The 17,149-nt window shown below is 36.4% G+C and overlaps 1 protein-coding gene across 9 annotated transcripts in view; it reads left to right on the top strand.

Moving 5' to 3' along the window:
* FAM126B (family with sequence similarity 126 member B) overlaps window positions 1-17,149 on the top strand; it is a 54,140-nt gene that overhangs the window by 28,972 nt on the left and 8,019 nt on the right. For 7 of the 9 annotated variants that reach the window (XM_042822204.1, XM_042822211.1, XM_042822205.1 and 4 more), the window contains 7 exons: window positions 1,219-1,299; window positions 2,242-2,357; window positions 3,211-3,306; window positions 5,894-6,010; window positions 6,684-6,771; window positions 11,102-11,261; window positions 12,481-12,648. In XM_042822204.1, the coding sequence (XP_042678138.1) occupies window positions 1,219-1,299; window positions 2,242-2,357; window positions 3,211-3,306; window positions 5,894-6,010; window positions 6,684-6,771; window positions 11,102-11,261; window positions 12,481-12,648 (826 nt within the window). The remainder of the gene's footprint in view (window positions 1-1,218; window positions 1,300-2,241; window positions 2,358-3,210; window positions 3,307-5,893; window positions 6,011-6,683; window positions 6,772-11,101; window positions 11,262-12,480; window positions 12,649-17,149) is intronic. The other 2 variants (XM_042822212.1, XM_042822213.1) reach the window with 2 other exon arrangements.

The following is a 17,149-nucleotide window of genomic DNA, read 5'->3' as shown; positions in this document are numbered from 1 at the left end:
AATAGATTTTTTTGCATTCTGTTAAATTCCATCAGTTCTCTTCCCTTTCTGACCATTAAAGTACATTCATACATTTAAGTACTATGCTACCTTGGACTAGGATTTCATATAAACCTGGTTGGTTCAAGTTATTACTTAAAAAATTACAGTACAAAATGGAAAGGCACGTGTCATGGTTTTATCTCTAGATCTGTGTCTGTGATGAGGACAGTGAACCCCACAAGCCCACTCACCCTAAAGGGTGAAGGGAAAGAAATGAAAGGGGGGGGGGGGGGGGGAAGCAAAAAACAGCAGCAACAATCTGAGCAGGAAAACAAACTTAGTTTACTAATCACAGTAGTAAAGTATAGTATAGTGGGCAAGATGTCCAGCGAGTGCTCAGAGCTGAGGCAGGCAAAAAGAGGGAAAGTCTTGTGAGTTGCAGTCAGTTTTATCTTCCTCACCAACCAGAAAATGGAAATGGGATTGTTAAGTCTTCTGGGATCTGTAGATTGCTCTTCTCTTCTGAGGCTGGAGCTGCAGTGTTAGAGAATTAACTCTGCATGGTGTTCCGATACTGGCTGCAGGTTGTAAAACCCACCGCAGCATGACTTTAGACTGCTTTCTGGTACGTTCCTGTGTAATTGCTTTTAGTTTATTGGCTTTAAAAACTGCTGGTTTTGCTTATGTAGTAAGTATCCTGTCAACTATAAAATCTAATTGGTTTGAAAGTCTTTTGAGAAAACACTGTGTATTTCTTACTGATAGAATTCCTGAGTCTTCACCAGTCTCCTTGATTTCACCTTTTTTCTGTACTACATTTATTTTGAAGTACTGCCCTTTGGCAGCAAGTGACTCATCAGCCCTCATGCATCTGTATATTTAGGTTTCAAGTTTAGCGTTGCTCCGCTGTGCAGTTCTGCTATACCTAAATGTCGTAATGTAACGGGCTAGAGAAGCTTTCACTTCTTGGTTTTGAACAAAGCCAGAAAGATCAAGGAGCCAATGATTTTTTTTCTAAGCGCAGTCAATGATGAAGGTCTTTCCCATCAGGTCTTCTCAGATCAGAGCATCTAACTTCTTACTTTCTAAATACATGTTAGAAATTCTGTAAGTTTTCCAGATCCTGTCTTAGTTCTGTTGTGTTTTTTCGTTGTTTTGTTTTTTTGGTGAATTTTTTTCATTGTTGGTTTTTTTATTTGTTGTCCTGTTGTTTATTTTTGTTTGTTTTAAATTCAGGAAATTGCTGACAAAGATGGAAACAACAAAGTTTTATCTTTCACCATCCCTTCGTTATCTAAACCCTCGATATATCATGAGGTAAGAGAGCTGGTATGGTAAATTAGACTTGGGTCTATCAGAGCAATGAGAACTGCATCCATTTAGAGCAACAGGCTATTTCGGTGCATCCTGTTTTCCTTTCTTGGAGCAATTCCTTTCTTGGAGCAATTGGTGTGATCTAATCAGTAACAATAATAGAAATATAGATGTTGTAAAATGATTGCTGACAGTGCCCATTTTATGTAGAGATGAGTTATGTTAGTTATGTTGTAGTTGCAAATGGGTTGCCTCTTAAGTGTTAGGATAAAAGTAATCGATTTCCTTTTGTAACTCCTCGTTAACACAAGTTGAACTTCAGATTCATTTTTCTTTCTCCATAGTTGCTGTACGAAAGGCCTGTGCAATTAGAACAAACCTACTTTAGATGAATATGCAACAATCAAAATTGAAAATGACTTTCATTTGCTTTTTATGATAACGAGATCATGTCATGTTTTTAGGTTTTGTAATTATTTTCATTTTTTAAAGACAACTGTATATTTTGACTTGGATGATTGTCACACGTGGCATCCTGGTTGCCAGATTGGAGAAAAATAGATTTGATGGGTGGACCACTCACAGGTTAAGGGATTGGCTGGATGGCTGCGCTCAGAAAGTCGTGGTCAATGGCTCAGTGTCTGGAGATGGATGATGAGGGGCGTTCCTCAGGGATTGGTGCTGAGACCGGTGTTATCTGACATTTTTGTAGGTGATGTGGACATTGGGATCGAGTGCACCCTCAGTAAATTTGCAGATGACACCAAGCTGAATGGTGCAGTTGGCGCCCTAGAGACCTATAGCAGCAGGGGGTTGGAACCAGATGATCTTAACAGTCTCTTCCAACCCAAACCATTCTATGATATTATTATTAGGAATTTCGATGCTTTTGCAGACCTTTTACTTCTGATTTGTTTTCTCCTCCCTCCCACTCTGTACTTCCAGCCCTCTACTATTGGATCCATGGCTTTAACTGAAGGAGCTCTCTGTCAGCATGATCTCATCAGAGTAGTTTACAGTGATCTTCATCCTCAAAGAGAAACCTTCACAGCACAGAACAGGTAGGTTGGATGCATTGTAATGTTTGCGGTGCTTCACTAAACAGTCAAAAAGTCATTAAACGTTAAGACCAAATAGATTGTGGTCAGTCCTTTCTGTGCTTGGAAGAGAGAGTGCAAATCAGTAAACAGTAAAATATCAGTAAACAGAATATTTTTGGTTTTGCTTCCAACTTTGTGTGTTACTGGTTCATTTAGATGAGAATGACTTTTCTGTCATCTCCGTGTCTGTCAGAAATATCTTTTGAGTTCATGCCTGTCAACTCAAATTTTACTGAAAGCGTAACAAAAGTCTGGTATTGCCTTTACCACAGGAAAGAAAGGGATGGAGCCAAGTGCATAGAAAGAAGTGAGGATGAAAAACCTTGGGAGGGAGGTTTCCTGGTTCTGCTGCATGAGGACATGTAGACTGGGACTCTACTCATTATTAGTAACTGTATCCAGCCTTTCTAGTGAAGGCTGGCTGAAGAGCAGATTCTGAACTCGTTCTAGTGACTCTCAGCTTTGCATGTGTTTAAAAGTAGCTCTAGGAAACCTAATAATAAAATTTTAAAAATGTTGCAGGCTTGTCCAGCTCTGTAGCAACCTGGACAGATTTTATGACATGTCATTTCCTCGATAATTCCTGCATATGCTAATGGTTTTCAGTAATACTTTAAAGTGAACCTTTAATATCCTGTTTCAAGTTAATGAGCTATAGTGGAAGAGGGTTTTGGGATTTGTGTGTTTATTTATGACACTTTCTCCTTTGAGGTGAATTTCAAACTGAGTTGTAGGAATTTTTTAAATTTTTTAAACTTTGGATGGAATATTAAGAATTTAAACCATGCAGGATCTTGATCTTGTCTCTTTTCAGGTTTGAGGTGCTGAGCTTTCTCATGCTGTGCTACAATTCTGCTATTGTCTATATGCCTGCCTCTTCTTACCAATCACTTTGTAGGATGGGTTCCAGGTGAGACGCTTGCCTTTGAAAGTCTTTCAGGGTACATCTAGATTTCTAAATATTCATCCAGCAGAAAAGAGTAAATGAACCTATTATATGCTTTAAGTTACTAAATGCAACATTTGGTCACTTCTGCAACTTAATTGAAAATTTGATGCTATGCTTGGATTACTCCTGCATTGGATTTTGTTCCACTTATTTAACCTTTTGTTATCTGAAGGGGAAAAAAAATGGGGCAAAATTTTCTGAACCTAATCAGATTGATCTGTATTGATTGAATTTACATATCATTCAGGCACTTTTCAGTATGGCTAGATTCAAAATATTGTGAGGGTTACCTTTAGTTTCTTCTGCTTCCAAATATTGACCCTCTTGTTCCTCGGGATAGTTTATATGAAGTGCTAGTACAGTGTTCCATGCTTTAGGTTATGTATTTTGTTTTGTTTTGTCCTCCTCAGTAATGATATCTTCTATTTTTCTAGAGAATTCAGTACTGTGATTTAAAGTACATTCTTTATATAATCTTCTGCTTAAACAGTCTTAAAAGCATCTGGTTGGCAAAGATCCCTGCTTTATGCTCTGAAAAATCTGAAGTATTTCTGATATTTCCATCTGCCAGTTTCTATCAGCAATTTTGTTTGAAATGAAGTCAGTTCACTCCAATATCCAAACAGACGGAGCTCTTTAAAAATGTTTAATTTAGCTTTTTTTCTGCAACACAATACTGCCATGAAAGAAATTAATTACATGCAATTCAGTTACATAACTATAAAGGATCAGACAAGCTTCTGACAAATGTGTATTCTGTACTAACACGCATTCAGGTAGGATGATAGGCTGTTTCTCTCATCACATTCATTATGGGAACCAGTCACTTCTCAGTGTGCTTCCATCATTTTCATTTGAGGTATAACTATGCTGGATTTAATAAATATGCTGAATGTTCCTTTGAAAATTAGGTCTACTCTTCAGTTAGAGAGGAGAGAAACAATGTAGGAATTGTTTTGGTTTTTTTTTTTTTGAAACAATGCAGCAACAGTAATAATTTGGGTGTAGCAAACTATTTCCAACAATAAGGTTATTTTATTATGAGCTGAGTAAAAGTTGCATGTTTTTGTCTTGTGTTATGACATTTTAGTGTGTAATATGCATAGTACAACAATATTGTTTCAACTTTAATTATAAATTGCTGTCATTTTCCTTAACCTTCTAAATTTAACTTTCCACAACTGTTTTCTTTCAGTTAAAATAAGTAATGATGTTGCTCACTTGAGCACATGTTAATGGAACTGTACAGTGAACTCCATTCTGAGTATTACAGTCACTAGTCTTGTAGTGGTTTATAATCTAAGTCATGGACAATTACAGCAGGAATCATTTTGTTCCACAAAGAGTGGAGTGATCTTGAAAAGGAAGCATCCTGGATCCTCCTTGTGTAACAGTATGCAAGTATGCAAGCTCTGCCTTGTGGTTTTTTCTCAAAGCTTTTGTGCTCCTGGTTTGCAGCGCAGCCTAAAAAGCCATTATTATGCTGACTTGGGTCTGTGTACCTTGCCTTGTTGGAAAGACTGGACTATACATAGTCAGCAGATAATTCCTACCATGGTACTGTCTGCTTTCCAAGATGAACTTGGACCACAGTTTTTGTTACTGAGGCAACAGATCATATTACAAAACAGTGGATTGCATGGGTTTCAGTTTAAAGCTGATAGCTGGGAGACCTTTTAGATAATAGCTTTCATTTTTTGTCATTTTCTGATAAGAGCATTAACACAGTGAGATACTTCTTTGTGTTGTGGTTTTGTTTTTCTTTTGAAGGCTTTGGATTGTTTTCTTTTCTTTTGGTGGCTAATTGATAATTTCATTCCTTTTTTCTGTTTTGCCTAGTGTCAGTATGTGCTCATGGAGTCCATGCAATAATCTTCCCAGTTTTAAAGGAAAAAACTAATGTACACAGTACTGGATTACTAGATTAGAGAAACAGGCAATACATTTACATTGACTGCATTAATATCCATGCATTGTTTCTGTGTTCTACATATGTCAGAACGTCAGAGTTCTGAATAAATGTATCTGGTGTGTTGTTTTTTTTAACAGCAGAGTCAATGCAGTTGTGACAAGGCAGGCCCTTTGTCAAGGGCTGTAACTGATTTTGGTTTTATTTGTAGTAAAACAGCAGCTGAAAGTAATTCTCAAGAGCAAGGTATCTTTGTTAACCAATAGCGTACATAAAGTGGGAGATGGTACGTCTCTGTTCTATGCCACTGAAATGTTTCCTGTGTAGAAAATTGCGTTTGTTAACTGAATTTCTGGGAGAGTCTTGTACTGATATTAGCAGTTTTGCTACTGTAATTCTTTAGAGATTGATTATGATTTGAAGAAAACAGAATTAATGGCTTTATGGGAATTTCTCTGGATTATCAGCAAGTTACATGTCAAGGCACTGTTGTTAAACCGCTTTAATGATTGGAAGAGCAACAATGTAAGAATATTCTGTGTTGTGAGCTTTATGTTTTGAAAAACAGGTTTTAAAGTCATTTTTAGTTTGAAGTAATTGTGGGGTTAACATTGTGGTGCAATGGTATATTTTTTTCAGGCTGTGTGTGAGTGGATTTCCACGGCAGCATGAGAAACGCTGGAAAGAACACTGTGGTAGAGTGGTGTTAGACCCTGACTTCATGGTGCAGCTGCTCACAGGTGTCTATTATGCTATGTAAGTAGACTTTTTTTTTTTTTTTTTTTGTAATAGGAGTGACTGGTTTTACATGAGTTAAAATATCAATGCTTGTTGTTCTAAAAATTGGAATAAATGAATTTAACCCAATATGACACAAAGATCTAACTTGGTTAGCGTATTTCCTGTTACTTACTCAGCCAACTGATAATTTGAAAATATCTTTGTCAGCACTGGAGTAGGTGGTGAAGGACCAGCACCAGGTACTGGAGAGAAGGAAGCTCTTGGCTTCATCTTTTCCTGAGTTTTTACTACTGTCAGATAACCTGTTAACAAGCATGATGAGCTTGGATGCCAAGATAACCTGATGAAATGCAGTCCTCTTGAATGCCAGTAACTACTGAGGTAGCAAAAATCCACTTCTGATAAGAACTAAGTAAACTGTGACCCCATTTTTCATTCTTTAAATTTATCCTGATTATAGTGTCAGCTTTGTCTCACTTTGCTGTGACAGGGAGCATCTTTTTCCATTATACCAAAAAGAGTAATATAAGAGAAACTTACCTGTTTATATTACAAAATAGAGGACATTCTGGGTGTGTATGCAACTGATAAACATTCCGCATAAAGAAAGAGCTGAATTTGGATAGGAAAAAAAAAGCTAATCTGAGTTCCTAAGATACATAAGATAAATCTGTTTCTTTACATTTAGATATAATGGTCAATGGGATCTTGGCCAGGAGGTTTTGGAGGACATAATTTACAGAGCACAGCTTGAACTCTACTCACAACCTCTGTTGGTAAGAAAAAAATCTACTGAAATCTATGAACTTCATTATGAAGAATATGGAACTGTTTCTGAAATGGACTCTTAAGGCCTTTGTGGCCATTTACTGCATTCCCAAATGCATGTGGTTGTTAACAGCTGGTGTTTTCAACATAGTTATTTGCACCATGCTTTTTCTGCATGAATGTTGGGATCTCCTAGTACTTAATGATGCAGAAAGCTAGTATTTTCTAATGTAGTACAGTTGGATCAAATGTTTGTTGTTTTGGCACCAGCTACTGGTGACTTCTTCAAAAAAGCTTAACTGAATGATTATGTGTTGCAGGACAAAGATTGTAAAAAGGTGTATTTTCTGCATCTAGACCTTAAGAAGACTTTAGAGTATGCTGTGTGGTTTAACTAATAACGCAATAGAAAAACAGCAACAGGGTAGAGCTGTAAAAGAGGAGGAGCTTTATCTACACTCAGTGTCAGATTTTAATTAAGTTACACAAATCTTAACCTTCATCTTCTTCAATTGACCATCAATAGAGTGGTTTTCTTACAATCATTTTGTTTTTTGGTTTTTTTTTCCAGTTCCCATTAGAATCATTTAGGAAAAAAATCAATTTAGAATCAATTCAGGAAAAAAAAAAAAATGTGGAAAGAGGTAAAACTGTGCAGGATACAGATGGAGGGTACAGACAAAGGATAAGGAGGAATGGAAGATTTTTATTTTGTGTGAAATGTAGGAGCAAGGCTCAAAATAAGAAGGAATGTTAATGAAAATAAAGTAAGTAGAATAGAACATTATCTCGATTTCTCTGAATTGTGGCCAGAAACCTTCAGTGCTCTTCTGAAATAACAAAAGTAAATTTAATTACTTTTACGTAACTGAAGGAAAAAAATTGATTGGGAGAAGTTTTTTTCTGTGTCAATCTGACATCACTCTCTCCTCCAATAAATTAAGTAAAATTATTCTCTTGGTGAATTAATATTGGCTACAAAACTTATCTACAGGCTTTCTGAGAGTCCTGCATTTGAAATGGTTGGTATCCATTGAATTATTATAATAGCTGGTTCCTTTTCAAAATGACTCACTGCTTCATCAGATTGAAGGTTTTAAATTAAATATTGAACCTGCAGAAATGGACCACCTTATCAAAATACAACATTGAAAAGTGGTGTGGGAGGATCTGGAACGTAATTCAATTGATGATAGGACAATTTTCAGTCCTGATTATTCATTTTTAATCATTTTGTCTTTTCGGATGACTTTTAAGAATCTTCTAGAATATCTGTTTTGTCAACATTCATTTTGCTTCTCCAACCCATTGTTTGATGCTGTCATCACTGATTTTTTTTATTTATTTATTTATTTTTTTCCCTCTCTCCCCCCCATTTTCTAATTGTCAGTTTTTCACGCATGTATCCTTGCCTTGTTTCACAGCTTGTTTCACAGCAGTTTTTGAAAAGCACCTTTCAAGAAATCAGCAGATTTATAAAAAGATAACCTTTGTATCTTTGGCCTCACACTGTATATTCAAACCACCAGACCTTTTCAAAGGTTGAAGTCCTTTCACCTAGTTGCAGTTTCCAGGAGATGTAAATAATTTAGCAGCATAAAACTGTATTTTTTAAACACTTCAAACTACTGCACCAAATAAAATATCATCTGTGCATCTAGTTTGATCAAGTTCAAGTCTCTGCTTACAATTGCCTAGCAGTAGCAAATTCTTTGAAATCCATTTAATATTTAGATGATCTTCCATAGTAGGATTCTTTTTATATCTTTCTATACAGGCTGTTTGTCTAATTATGGATATACTGATCAGTCATCATAATGATGAGACATACCACACCTTTTAGTGCAGGATTAGTTATACCTCTTGGTATTAAGAACAGTGAAGGCAAAGGGTTTTTTTTTTTTTCATCTTCCTTCTCTTTTGGTTTCCCATCTGATGGAGAAGGAATGTGTTTTGTTCCTTCTGGTTGTTTGGATTATTTCCAGGTTTTACTGCTGCTTAATTTTATTTTCATATGGTTCTCCTTGATCCCCACAAGTACAATTTGTGCTGCTAAAAAGGGCCAGTTGTTAATATGCTCCACAAGAAAAAGTGCTGTGTCACTTTCTGGTCCTACTGCAAAAGCCTTTTACTACTAATTTTCAGATTTTAATCCTGTGTACTGAGAAAGGGTACATATTCAAAAGAGGATGGAACTCTAGCGAAGTAGAGGATTGGAAGGCAAACCACTATGTGATTGAGCTTGATGTGCACTGAGTCAGCACAGCAGAAATGAGCTTCAAAGTCTCTAATGAGATCAAGGATATGAGCACAGTGAGGTTTAAAGATGCCAGCATGGAAGAAGGACTACGTATGAATAAAAGAGCAATTTGCAAACAAGCAATGAATCTGAGAGAATTAAGTAGCAAAGGCCATATTAGAAGTGGACAAGTGGTAGAATGATGAAGAGTATTTTCTGTAATGGTGCCAAGAATCTTTAGGCTACTTTGAAAGTCAGACACAAACTCAGCAGAGATGTTTTGTGTGGAGTTAAAAAGAAGCTGGAGAAGTTCAGGATCAGCTATGTGGCAGCTGCTGTAGCTTCCTAAGAAGTGACGAGTCTTAGAGTTAGTTAACATCTTGTCATCTCTGACTTTACTGTTTGAATGAGTTTCATGTCCTCACATGGCTGCTGGATGGCTTGTGTATTAGAATTTGTAGGAAAGTTTTATTTTGTTGTGATACTACTAAATGCTTATAATTCATGTAAATTATATGGCATAGTAGATGCACTGATATATTTATTTTTTATTAAGCATTATTTGAGATCTTCACAGGACAGATCATACGAACGTGGTTCTGCTGAATCATGTTCTAGTGGTTTAGTAAATCTCATCTTGCTTGTGTTTTGGTAAATACTAATCAAAGATGACTTCATTAAGTAAGCAGATTTATTGCACATGGGCTTGCAGAGTTTTAGGGAATTAATAGAACGTCTCTTACATTTATGACACCTCTGGCAACCTCAGAATATGAAGACAACTCGGATGAAATTTAAATCTTAACTCTTTTATTATGTAGAGAGGAGTGTATGAAAATGTTACTTCCAGCATAAAACTAGGAGATGCTGGGTTGCATCAACTGTGTAGAATATTGCTACAATTCCATCAGCTAAGCACAATGTTTTATAGAATTAAAAAGAAAAAAGCTTGTCTCTGTGTAGAACAGAAAAACAAAATGGTTGAAGGTGGAGGGGGATATGTGTGCCTTGCTAGAAAAGTAGAAAAAGTGGGGTGATTTCCAAACTTGTGTATTCTAAAGCAGATCTGTATTTCATATGAGTTGACAGAACTGTCACCTTGTAGTTGTATCATAAAGAGTTTAAATGCCCACTGTCCTGGGTTAACAGGTAGGCTGCATATATTTAAGACTTGCAGAGCACATATATTTGAGATGTTTCTCTTCATACAGTGCATTCTGATCTCTGAAGTTGCACCACTACAAAATTATTTTATTTTTTAAATTTTGTTTTCTAATTCAAGGGAGTATTCATTAGGAGAAAATGTACTTTTCATAGTGATGACTATGTGCTGTAATGGGAACTACCTAAATTACTGTAAGAACAATTGATAAGTAAGATTTTATAGCGATTAACTAGATACATTTTCCATGCTTATTTTATTTTTTGTCTAGTTATCTGTGGCCTCCTTAGTTTACTTATTCATCTTCATTAGGTAAGGACTAAGAGCCATGCGGGAGGTCAGATACTTGTGAAACAAGAGATACACAAAAGAAGCTGTAATGTTAGGTTTAAAATGTTTGTTTATTGCTGCATGGCTGTATAAATTCAATAGGATTATGGAAAATCAAGGCAAATTCACTTTGATTTTTTCTGAAGTTTTAAAACATTGTGCACAACAGCTTTATTTTTGCTAAATACTCTACATACTGTAGAGATCTATGGAGGTGGAAAGTGGAAATGGTCTTGTCTCCTATGTTGTGACCATTCTTGTCATACAGCTTGAACAGTTTTCTTGTTCTTGCTTCCATTATGATGGAGAATTTATTGTGTAGATTGTTACCACTCTTAGTACAGATGTCAAATGTAGAACAAAATGGCTTACATGGAAAAAGTAAGAAGAGAGAAAATTGGGCTATAAATTTGGGAATAGGCTTGTGATGGTCTTTTCAACTTAGCTAAAGGCTGTGAGTCTTGGGGATGGGACTGTCCATCTGGATGGGATCTGGCATAATAAACAGTTCTTGGTTGTTTCTCCATCTGGATCCAGCAGAGAGATTTAGTACTGCCATTAACATGGTCAGTGGTGGTAGTAGTATAGCATTTTACTTTCATCTTAGGTTGCAAATGCCATGAAGAACTCACTGCCCTTTGATGCTCCTGATGCATCCCAAGAAGGCCAGAAGGTACTGAAAGTAGAAGTTACTCCAACAGTGCCGAGGATTTCTCGAACTGCCATTACAACAGCTTCTATCCGTCGTCACCGCTGGAGAAGAGAAGGTGAGCTTTCTTTTCCAATGGCAAGTACTGTAATGTTCTGTATTCATCACCATCACTGTTACCTGGCTTCTGAGTTTGAATGTTTGCAGAACAGTTGGTCATGGTTGTTTTGTTTTTTCCTTTTGAAAAATGATTCTCCATAACAATGTATAGTATTTTACATCTTCAGAGCACTGCATGAACATGAACATTTGGAATGTTTGTTTTGTTTTTTTTGGAAAAAACATGAGGTATGTTTGAAGGAGAAAAAAAGAGAAAATTTAGAAAAAGGAAAAGGGGAAAAAAGAGAGTGGAAATTGTTTACTAAGGCTTTTTTCCCTCTACTGTAACAGAACATAAAATTGTTGTGGCAGAGTTTAGTGTAGAATTTCAGTCATTTCTGTGATGCACTCTGAAATTCAGTTGCTCTCTCATCAAAAATAGCTTAGGAAATGAGTATTGTTATTCAGACCTTGCTCGGGTTCCAGTTACCCACAGCCACTGAAGACAGTGGGAGATGGAAGAGTTGAACATCATACTCCTAGCATCATGTGGCCCAACTTATAGAGGGAACGTGTCATAAAGTAGTTGTGGGTAGCTTAAAATTATTCTGTTTTTCCTTATTCCTTAATGAATACTTATTTCACATGGAAGCATGCTGGTCCATATGAAGAACAACAGTAATGAAAACAGTAGTAATGTTTTCCTTCATATGGTTAAATTTTTGTTGTAATTGTAGCAAAAATTGCTTTAAAATCATTTTGTCAAACAAAGTTTTTTCCTGCATGTGTGAAACACAACTTTAAAAAAGCTGCATAATGACTGAAGGCAAAATGTAGAATAACCTAAAAATAAACTGAGGTTACAAGAGTCTGAAAACAAGTATTACATTTTTCCTTTTTTTTTTTTTTCTTTCCTATACCATGTGCCAAAACATTTAATGACCTCTGGTCCTCAGCTGACTCAGGATGTCTAGGACAAGAAGCAACTGTCTTCTATTTTCAGGACTTTGGGCCATGTTTGTCTTTACTGTAGCTGCCATTATATTCATTTTCTAGTCTCTGGTATGGAGTATAGCCCACCTGTCCCTTTCTGTGGATGTTCTCACAAACTTTTAACTAAGCATGAGTAGTGTTTCGTGTTTGTTCTATGTCCACATAAATTTTCTATTCTCCCTGCCTGGGTTGGAATGCCAAGAAAGGAACAGAAAAGCACTAAAATGTTATATGTTGAATCCCAGATGGCTTTGACTTCTCAAACGAGGCTGACTCAAGCATACCTGGCTCACCGATCCAACACGGCTCCACAGACCTAGGGATCAAACGTGAGCAAGAGGGGGAGGTGCTGATGCGCAGGACCCCTGAGCATGGCTTCCCGGAGCCCACCTTGGCAGCAGCCACAACAGAGGGTAGGACAGAGATGAGGAGGCAGAAGTCAGTGAGGCAATTGCTGGAGGAGGATCCCGGCTCCCTATCCCCAAGCAGAACTTCTTTCCATTCTAGTGTGTGTTTCCGCTATCCCAGGGTGTATTAGCTTCTCTTTGCAATACACGCATCCCCTATATACCTAACATCAGGTCAGGTACTACCTTTTGTTATCACATGGGCTGGCCTGGGGCTTGCATCTGTGTGGTGAAAGGCTGCTTGGCATGGCAAGCAATAAAATAAAAATGACAAGAGTAATAGCCAAGAGCTTTGGGATTGCTTGGACACTTTCTATTACTGAGCATGTTTAATATTCAGAGGAAAAAATGCACCTGGTGAACATGAATCCAGTCCTGAAAAATAGATAGCATAGAGTATAAATGGATTTGGTTGGCAACAGCTTAGTTCCAGTAATGTCTTATTTTAAATTTCCAAGAACAAAGTAAGCCTATCTAAGACAGATTCACAACTATTAATGTTTATTTGATGGTCAGCCTTTAATTGAAGACTCAAAATCTTACAACTAGTGTAGCTGAACGATCTGACTGCTGTAAAAACAAGTACCAAAATGGAAAAACTTGTGTTTCTAAACACTTTAGAAACAATAATTGCTTCTTTATTCAGTTGTGCTGTCCACGCAAGTGCTGTAGGGCTTCATATTCCCACACTATAATCAGGAATAGCAGACACAGTAGTTAGTAGAAATTTATTTTGCTTCAGTTCATCTGTTTATTTTGTCATCTTTATTCCATGAAAGGTATTGTTTTGAGCACTGATTTTGAAACGTGATTTCTCATCAGAAATGAGAATTAATTTCTTATAAATTTAGCTAAACATAATTTAAGTGCTTGCATATTTTAAAGCTCCAATCTGAACAGGCTTCTGGTATTTCCAAAATATGTAAGCATAACAGCTGATAGTAAATGAGATTTATTTTTAGATTCTACATAGGCTTCAGATTTGTTCTTCTGGAAACAATCATCTAGAGAATTTGAAGATTTAATGTAGTGTCACCACAATCCTTATCAGAGTTGCTATCAAGCATGGGATTATAATCTATTCCTTGGTGCATAGTGGGTTTGAGCATGCTCAGTAAATGAGTATGGCCTTCTCCTAACTTCACTGGTTCACTCAATCTTATTCCTTTGCATGTGCATGACCTGAAGGATATGGAGAAGTCCTCAGATGCAGAGAACATTCTGGAAGAGATAGGAAATGGGAAAGAAGTTGAAAAAGATATGGCCTTCTAGTCTTAATTGTTTCCAGATGCTTTTGTCATTTGAGATATTACTGGAGAAGTGATCATTCCACATGCTTCTGTTAAAGTTGGTTTAATACACTTCTTTAAATGTTGACAGTATAAAATTACATGCTTGGGCAATTGGAATTCTGCTAGTTAAGACTAACTAGGAAAAGGTACAGGAATGGAGTTTGGCTTGATTATCAGTATAGAATTGTTTGTGTATATATGGGTCTTTTATTGATACTTATTTCACAGAAAGTTTCAGTTAGTGAATATCCTCTCATAAGAATATAAAAAAATATAATGAGAGACTGATTATTTTCAGTTACTTTTCAACCTTCAGATGTGGAAAGGATAAATAGAATTAACGTTATTTTTAAAAAACAAAATCCTTTTCAGATCAGTTTTTGACCCAATAATTACAAAAAGGCAGAAGACTTCAAAAATGACTCAGAAAATACCTTAAGAGGTATTCTGCTTCTGAGTGGTAGCAGCTACTGCACTGGACTATTTCCAGTCAGTAGAGAATGCTGTATCTGCATTTACAGAATTACATACTGATATTAATAATGTATTCTTTAGAGAAAGATTTATCCTGATCAGAAACAGTAGGAATCCCAAAGACATGCTATAGGGCAATTGATGTGATTTCTGTTAGGCTGGGCTGTCTTTTTTCTTCTGGCCTTATAATAAAGAGTGCTTGGCTTTTGAAGTCTTGTTTTCCTTTCAAAATCATCTTATTGGTCTCTTGGTAAACAAATGAACAAATCCTTTGTGACTTCATCCTCTTTTACCTCCAAACACAGTGTGTAAAGAATGGAACATTTTTTGTTTGTTCCTGTGGACAACTTTTAGAGGAAAAATAGATGTACTGGGAAAAGATTACGTTCATGGAGTTATTTCAGTCCTACTGAGAACATCTGTAGCTATATGGATCTGACTAGAAAGTAATTCTCGTGCATGTTGTCTTCTCTATCTTCTTCATTTTTTAGCACTGCTGAGCTGCTTGGGCCTCTGTCTAGTTGCAGCATCGAAAAGCTTGCAACAACCCCTCTCAGTCTGGTCTTTTAAATTTTGTGGATGAAATGACACTTCTTTTGTGTGACCCTTTTGCTTCACTGTCCCTGAATAGGAACCATATGCTTTAGTATTTTATTCCTCAGAAATGTTTTGACATGAGCTGTGAGGAAGCAGTAATGTTCTCATGCTAATAAAAAGCTTAGCAGTATTGTCTGGAGACAGCATTTCGCAAGTTACGTGTCTTTTCTAAAATAAAAGGGATTGAGAGGGGTCTTCTGCTGCTATTACTGCTGCTTGTAACCAAACACGCTTTCATCCAGCTTTGCATGATTATAAAGAAAGATTCACTTTGGTTTATTGAAATAATTATCTTTCTTTTAATAGGTTCCAGTCACATCATACTTTTCTTAGCATCTTTGTTTACGAGTGGGAATGTTGGGGTGGGGGAGGTGGGGGAGAGATGAGGTAAATGGTAAATAGAATTTCTTGCTGTGTAATGTAAGAAGATACTTGTATGTCTTGGTGAGAAGAAAAGGGTCTTGTTAGACTAAACAAGAAGTAAGAGTGTTTGTATTTAAAAATGGATGCAGGAAGTTAAAGCGTGTAAAGCATTCTTGATTTTAATGATAGCCTTTGAAGCCTAATTTTTTTTCTAAGAAGGCCGGAGACTTTACCACTGAAGAAAGACTGCCGTAACATGAACTACGGTATTTTTATGCTTCTTAGAAGGCTTAACAAATCAAGTTAGAACTATATAAAACAACAGAATAGTCTCACGTTGCATTGCTGAGAGAGGCCTGACCATGATCTGCTTTGGAGAAGGCTAAATGTTGTTTATAAGCTGATACACAATAATCGTAATTTTGAGGCAAAACTTCCTAAAAAGTGAAAATAGGTTTAAAAGAAATTGAGTAATAAAACCTTCCTATGAAGTTCATTTTTGCTTTACATTTCAGAAAGGTGAAGTTGGATCAGGCTTATGTTTCTTCTATGCAGGGGAAGCAATGCTGAATTAAGGCTTTCCGACTGGTTTGCTTGCCATAACAAAGTATTCTGCAGTGCTGTGCTACCAGTCAGTATGAAAGGATGGGGTTCTACACAAATATTGTAATCTCTGAGATCTTTACCACCTCATTCCACGAAAGAAATTTAAACACATTTCCTTGGTGGCACACTGAGCTGGACAAACTGCCAGTGTAGCAGTAAGTGGTTTTAGCTGTTAGAGAGGCTTTGCAGTTTTCTCACACACACACAAAAAAAGTAAAAATTCAGACTTCACAGCTTTTATAAAGCAAAGCAAAATTCTTATAGCCTGAATGTCTTTTTTTCTTTTTTTTTTCTTTTCGTGTAACTGTAGTTAAACTTTATGGGTTTTTCCCATTGAAACAAGATATCAAGCTCCGTTTTCGATTTTGAAACTTAAATGCTGTTTAATACTGAAACAATAACTTGTTATAACTTGTTTCAAGTACATGGAGTTTAGAAAAAGGATTGGAATAAGATTTAAGAAAACAAGAAGTCTTCATGTATAGCCCTAATCTATAATCTATAAACCCTGGGACTGAAAACAAGGATTTAAGAAAGAAGCTTGACAAGCTTTAAAATCCCATTCCAAAGCACAAAGCTTCTTGTACAACGTGAAATGTTTCAGATGTTAAATTTCTATTATTATATTTTTCTCGAAAATCTTGATGCTGAGATTAAAGCAAATATGATGTGGAAGTACCTAAGTAGGTTTGCTGGAAATGCAGGGAGGATTGAGCTCTCAGAGAACTAGGAATTAGGTTACTCTCCAGCAGAAGCCATAGTCACATTGTTTGAAGAGCCAGCTACATACAACAGAAGCCTTTTGCCTCTTGTTGGAGCATTGTTGCTGGCCGAGGAAGTAACCTAATTATGAAGCTTACCAAACACGTGCCAGAAAAGTTTTTGAACTTGCTCAGATCTTGCCTCAAACTAGGACAGAAGAGTCTAAAAGCCTTTTTCTTTCTCTTTTTTAAAATTAAATGATGATAATAACTATACCCACATATAGTAGGAGGATGGGTACTATTAGCTGTGGACAAAACAAATTAGCCATTGGGCAAGGCCTAATTCTTCTTTGTTGATAGACATAGTTTTTGATATTATCTGGATAAAAGTAATCTGATAAAAGTAATGCGGAGGAAGAGCAAATCAAGTTCAGTTGTCAGATGTCAGTTTATTGTCAGATTCCACTATGC

This window comes from Centrocercus urophasianus, unplaced genomic scaffold (assembly GCF_019232065.1).
Source record: "Centrocercus urophasianus isolate 14NV4802_14NV808 unplaced genomic scaffold, USGS_Curo_1.0 seq_20, whole genome shotgun sequence".
In the NCBI taxonomy this organism is placed as follows: domain Eukaryota; kingdom Metazoa; phylum Chordata; class Aves; order Galliformes; family Phasianidae; genus Centrocercus; species Centrocercus urophasianus.
This window is presented reverse-complemented; position numbering and strand designations above follow the sequence as displayed.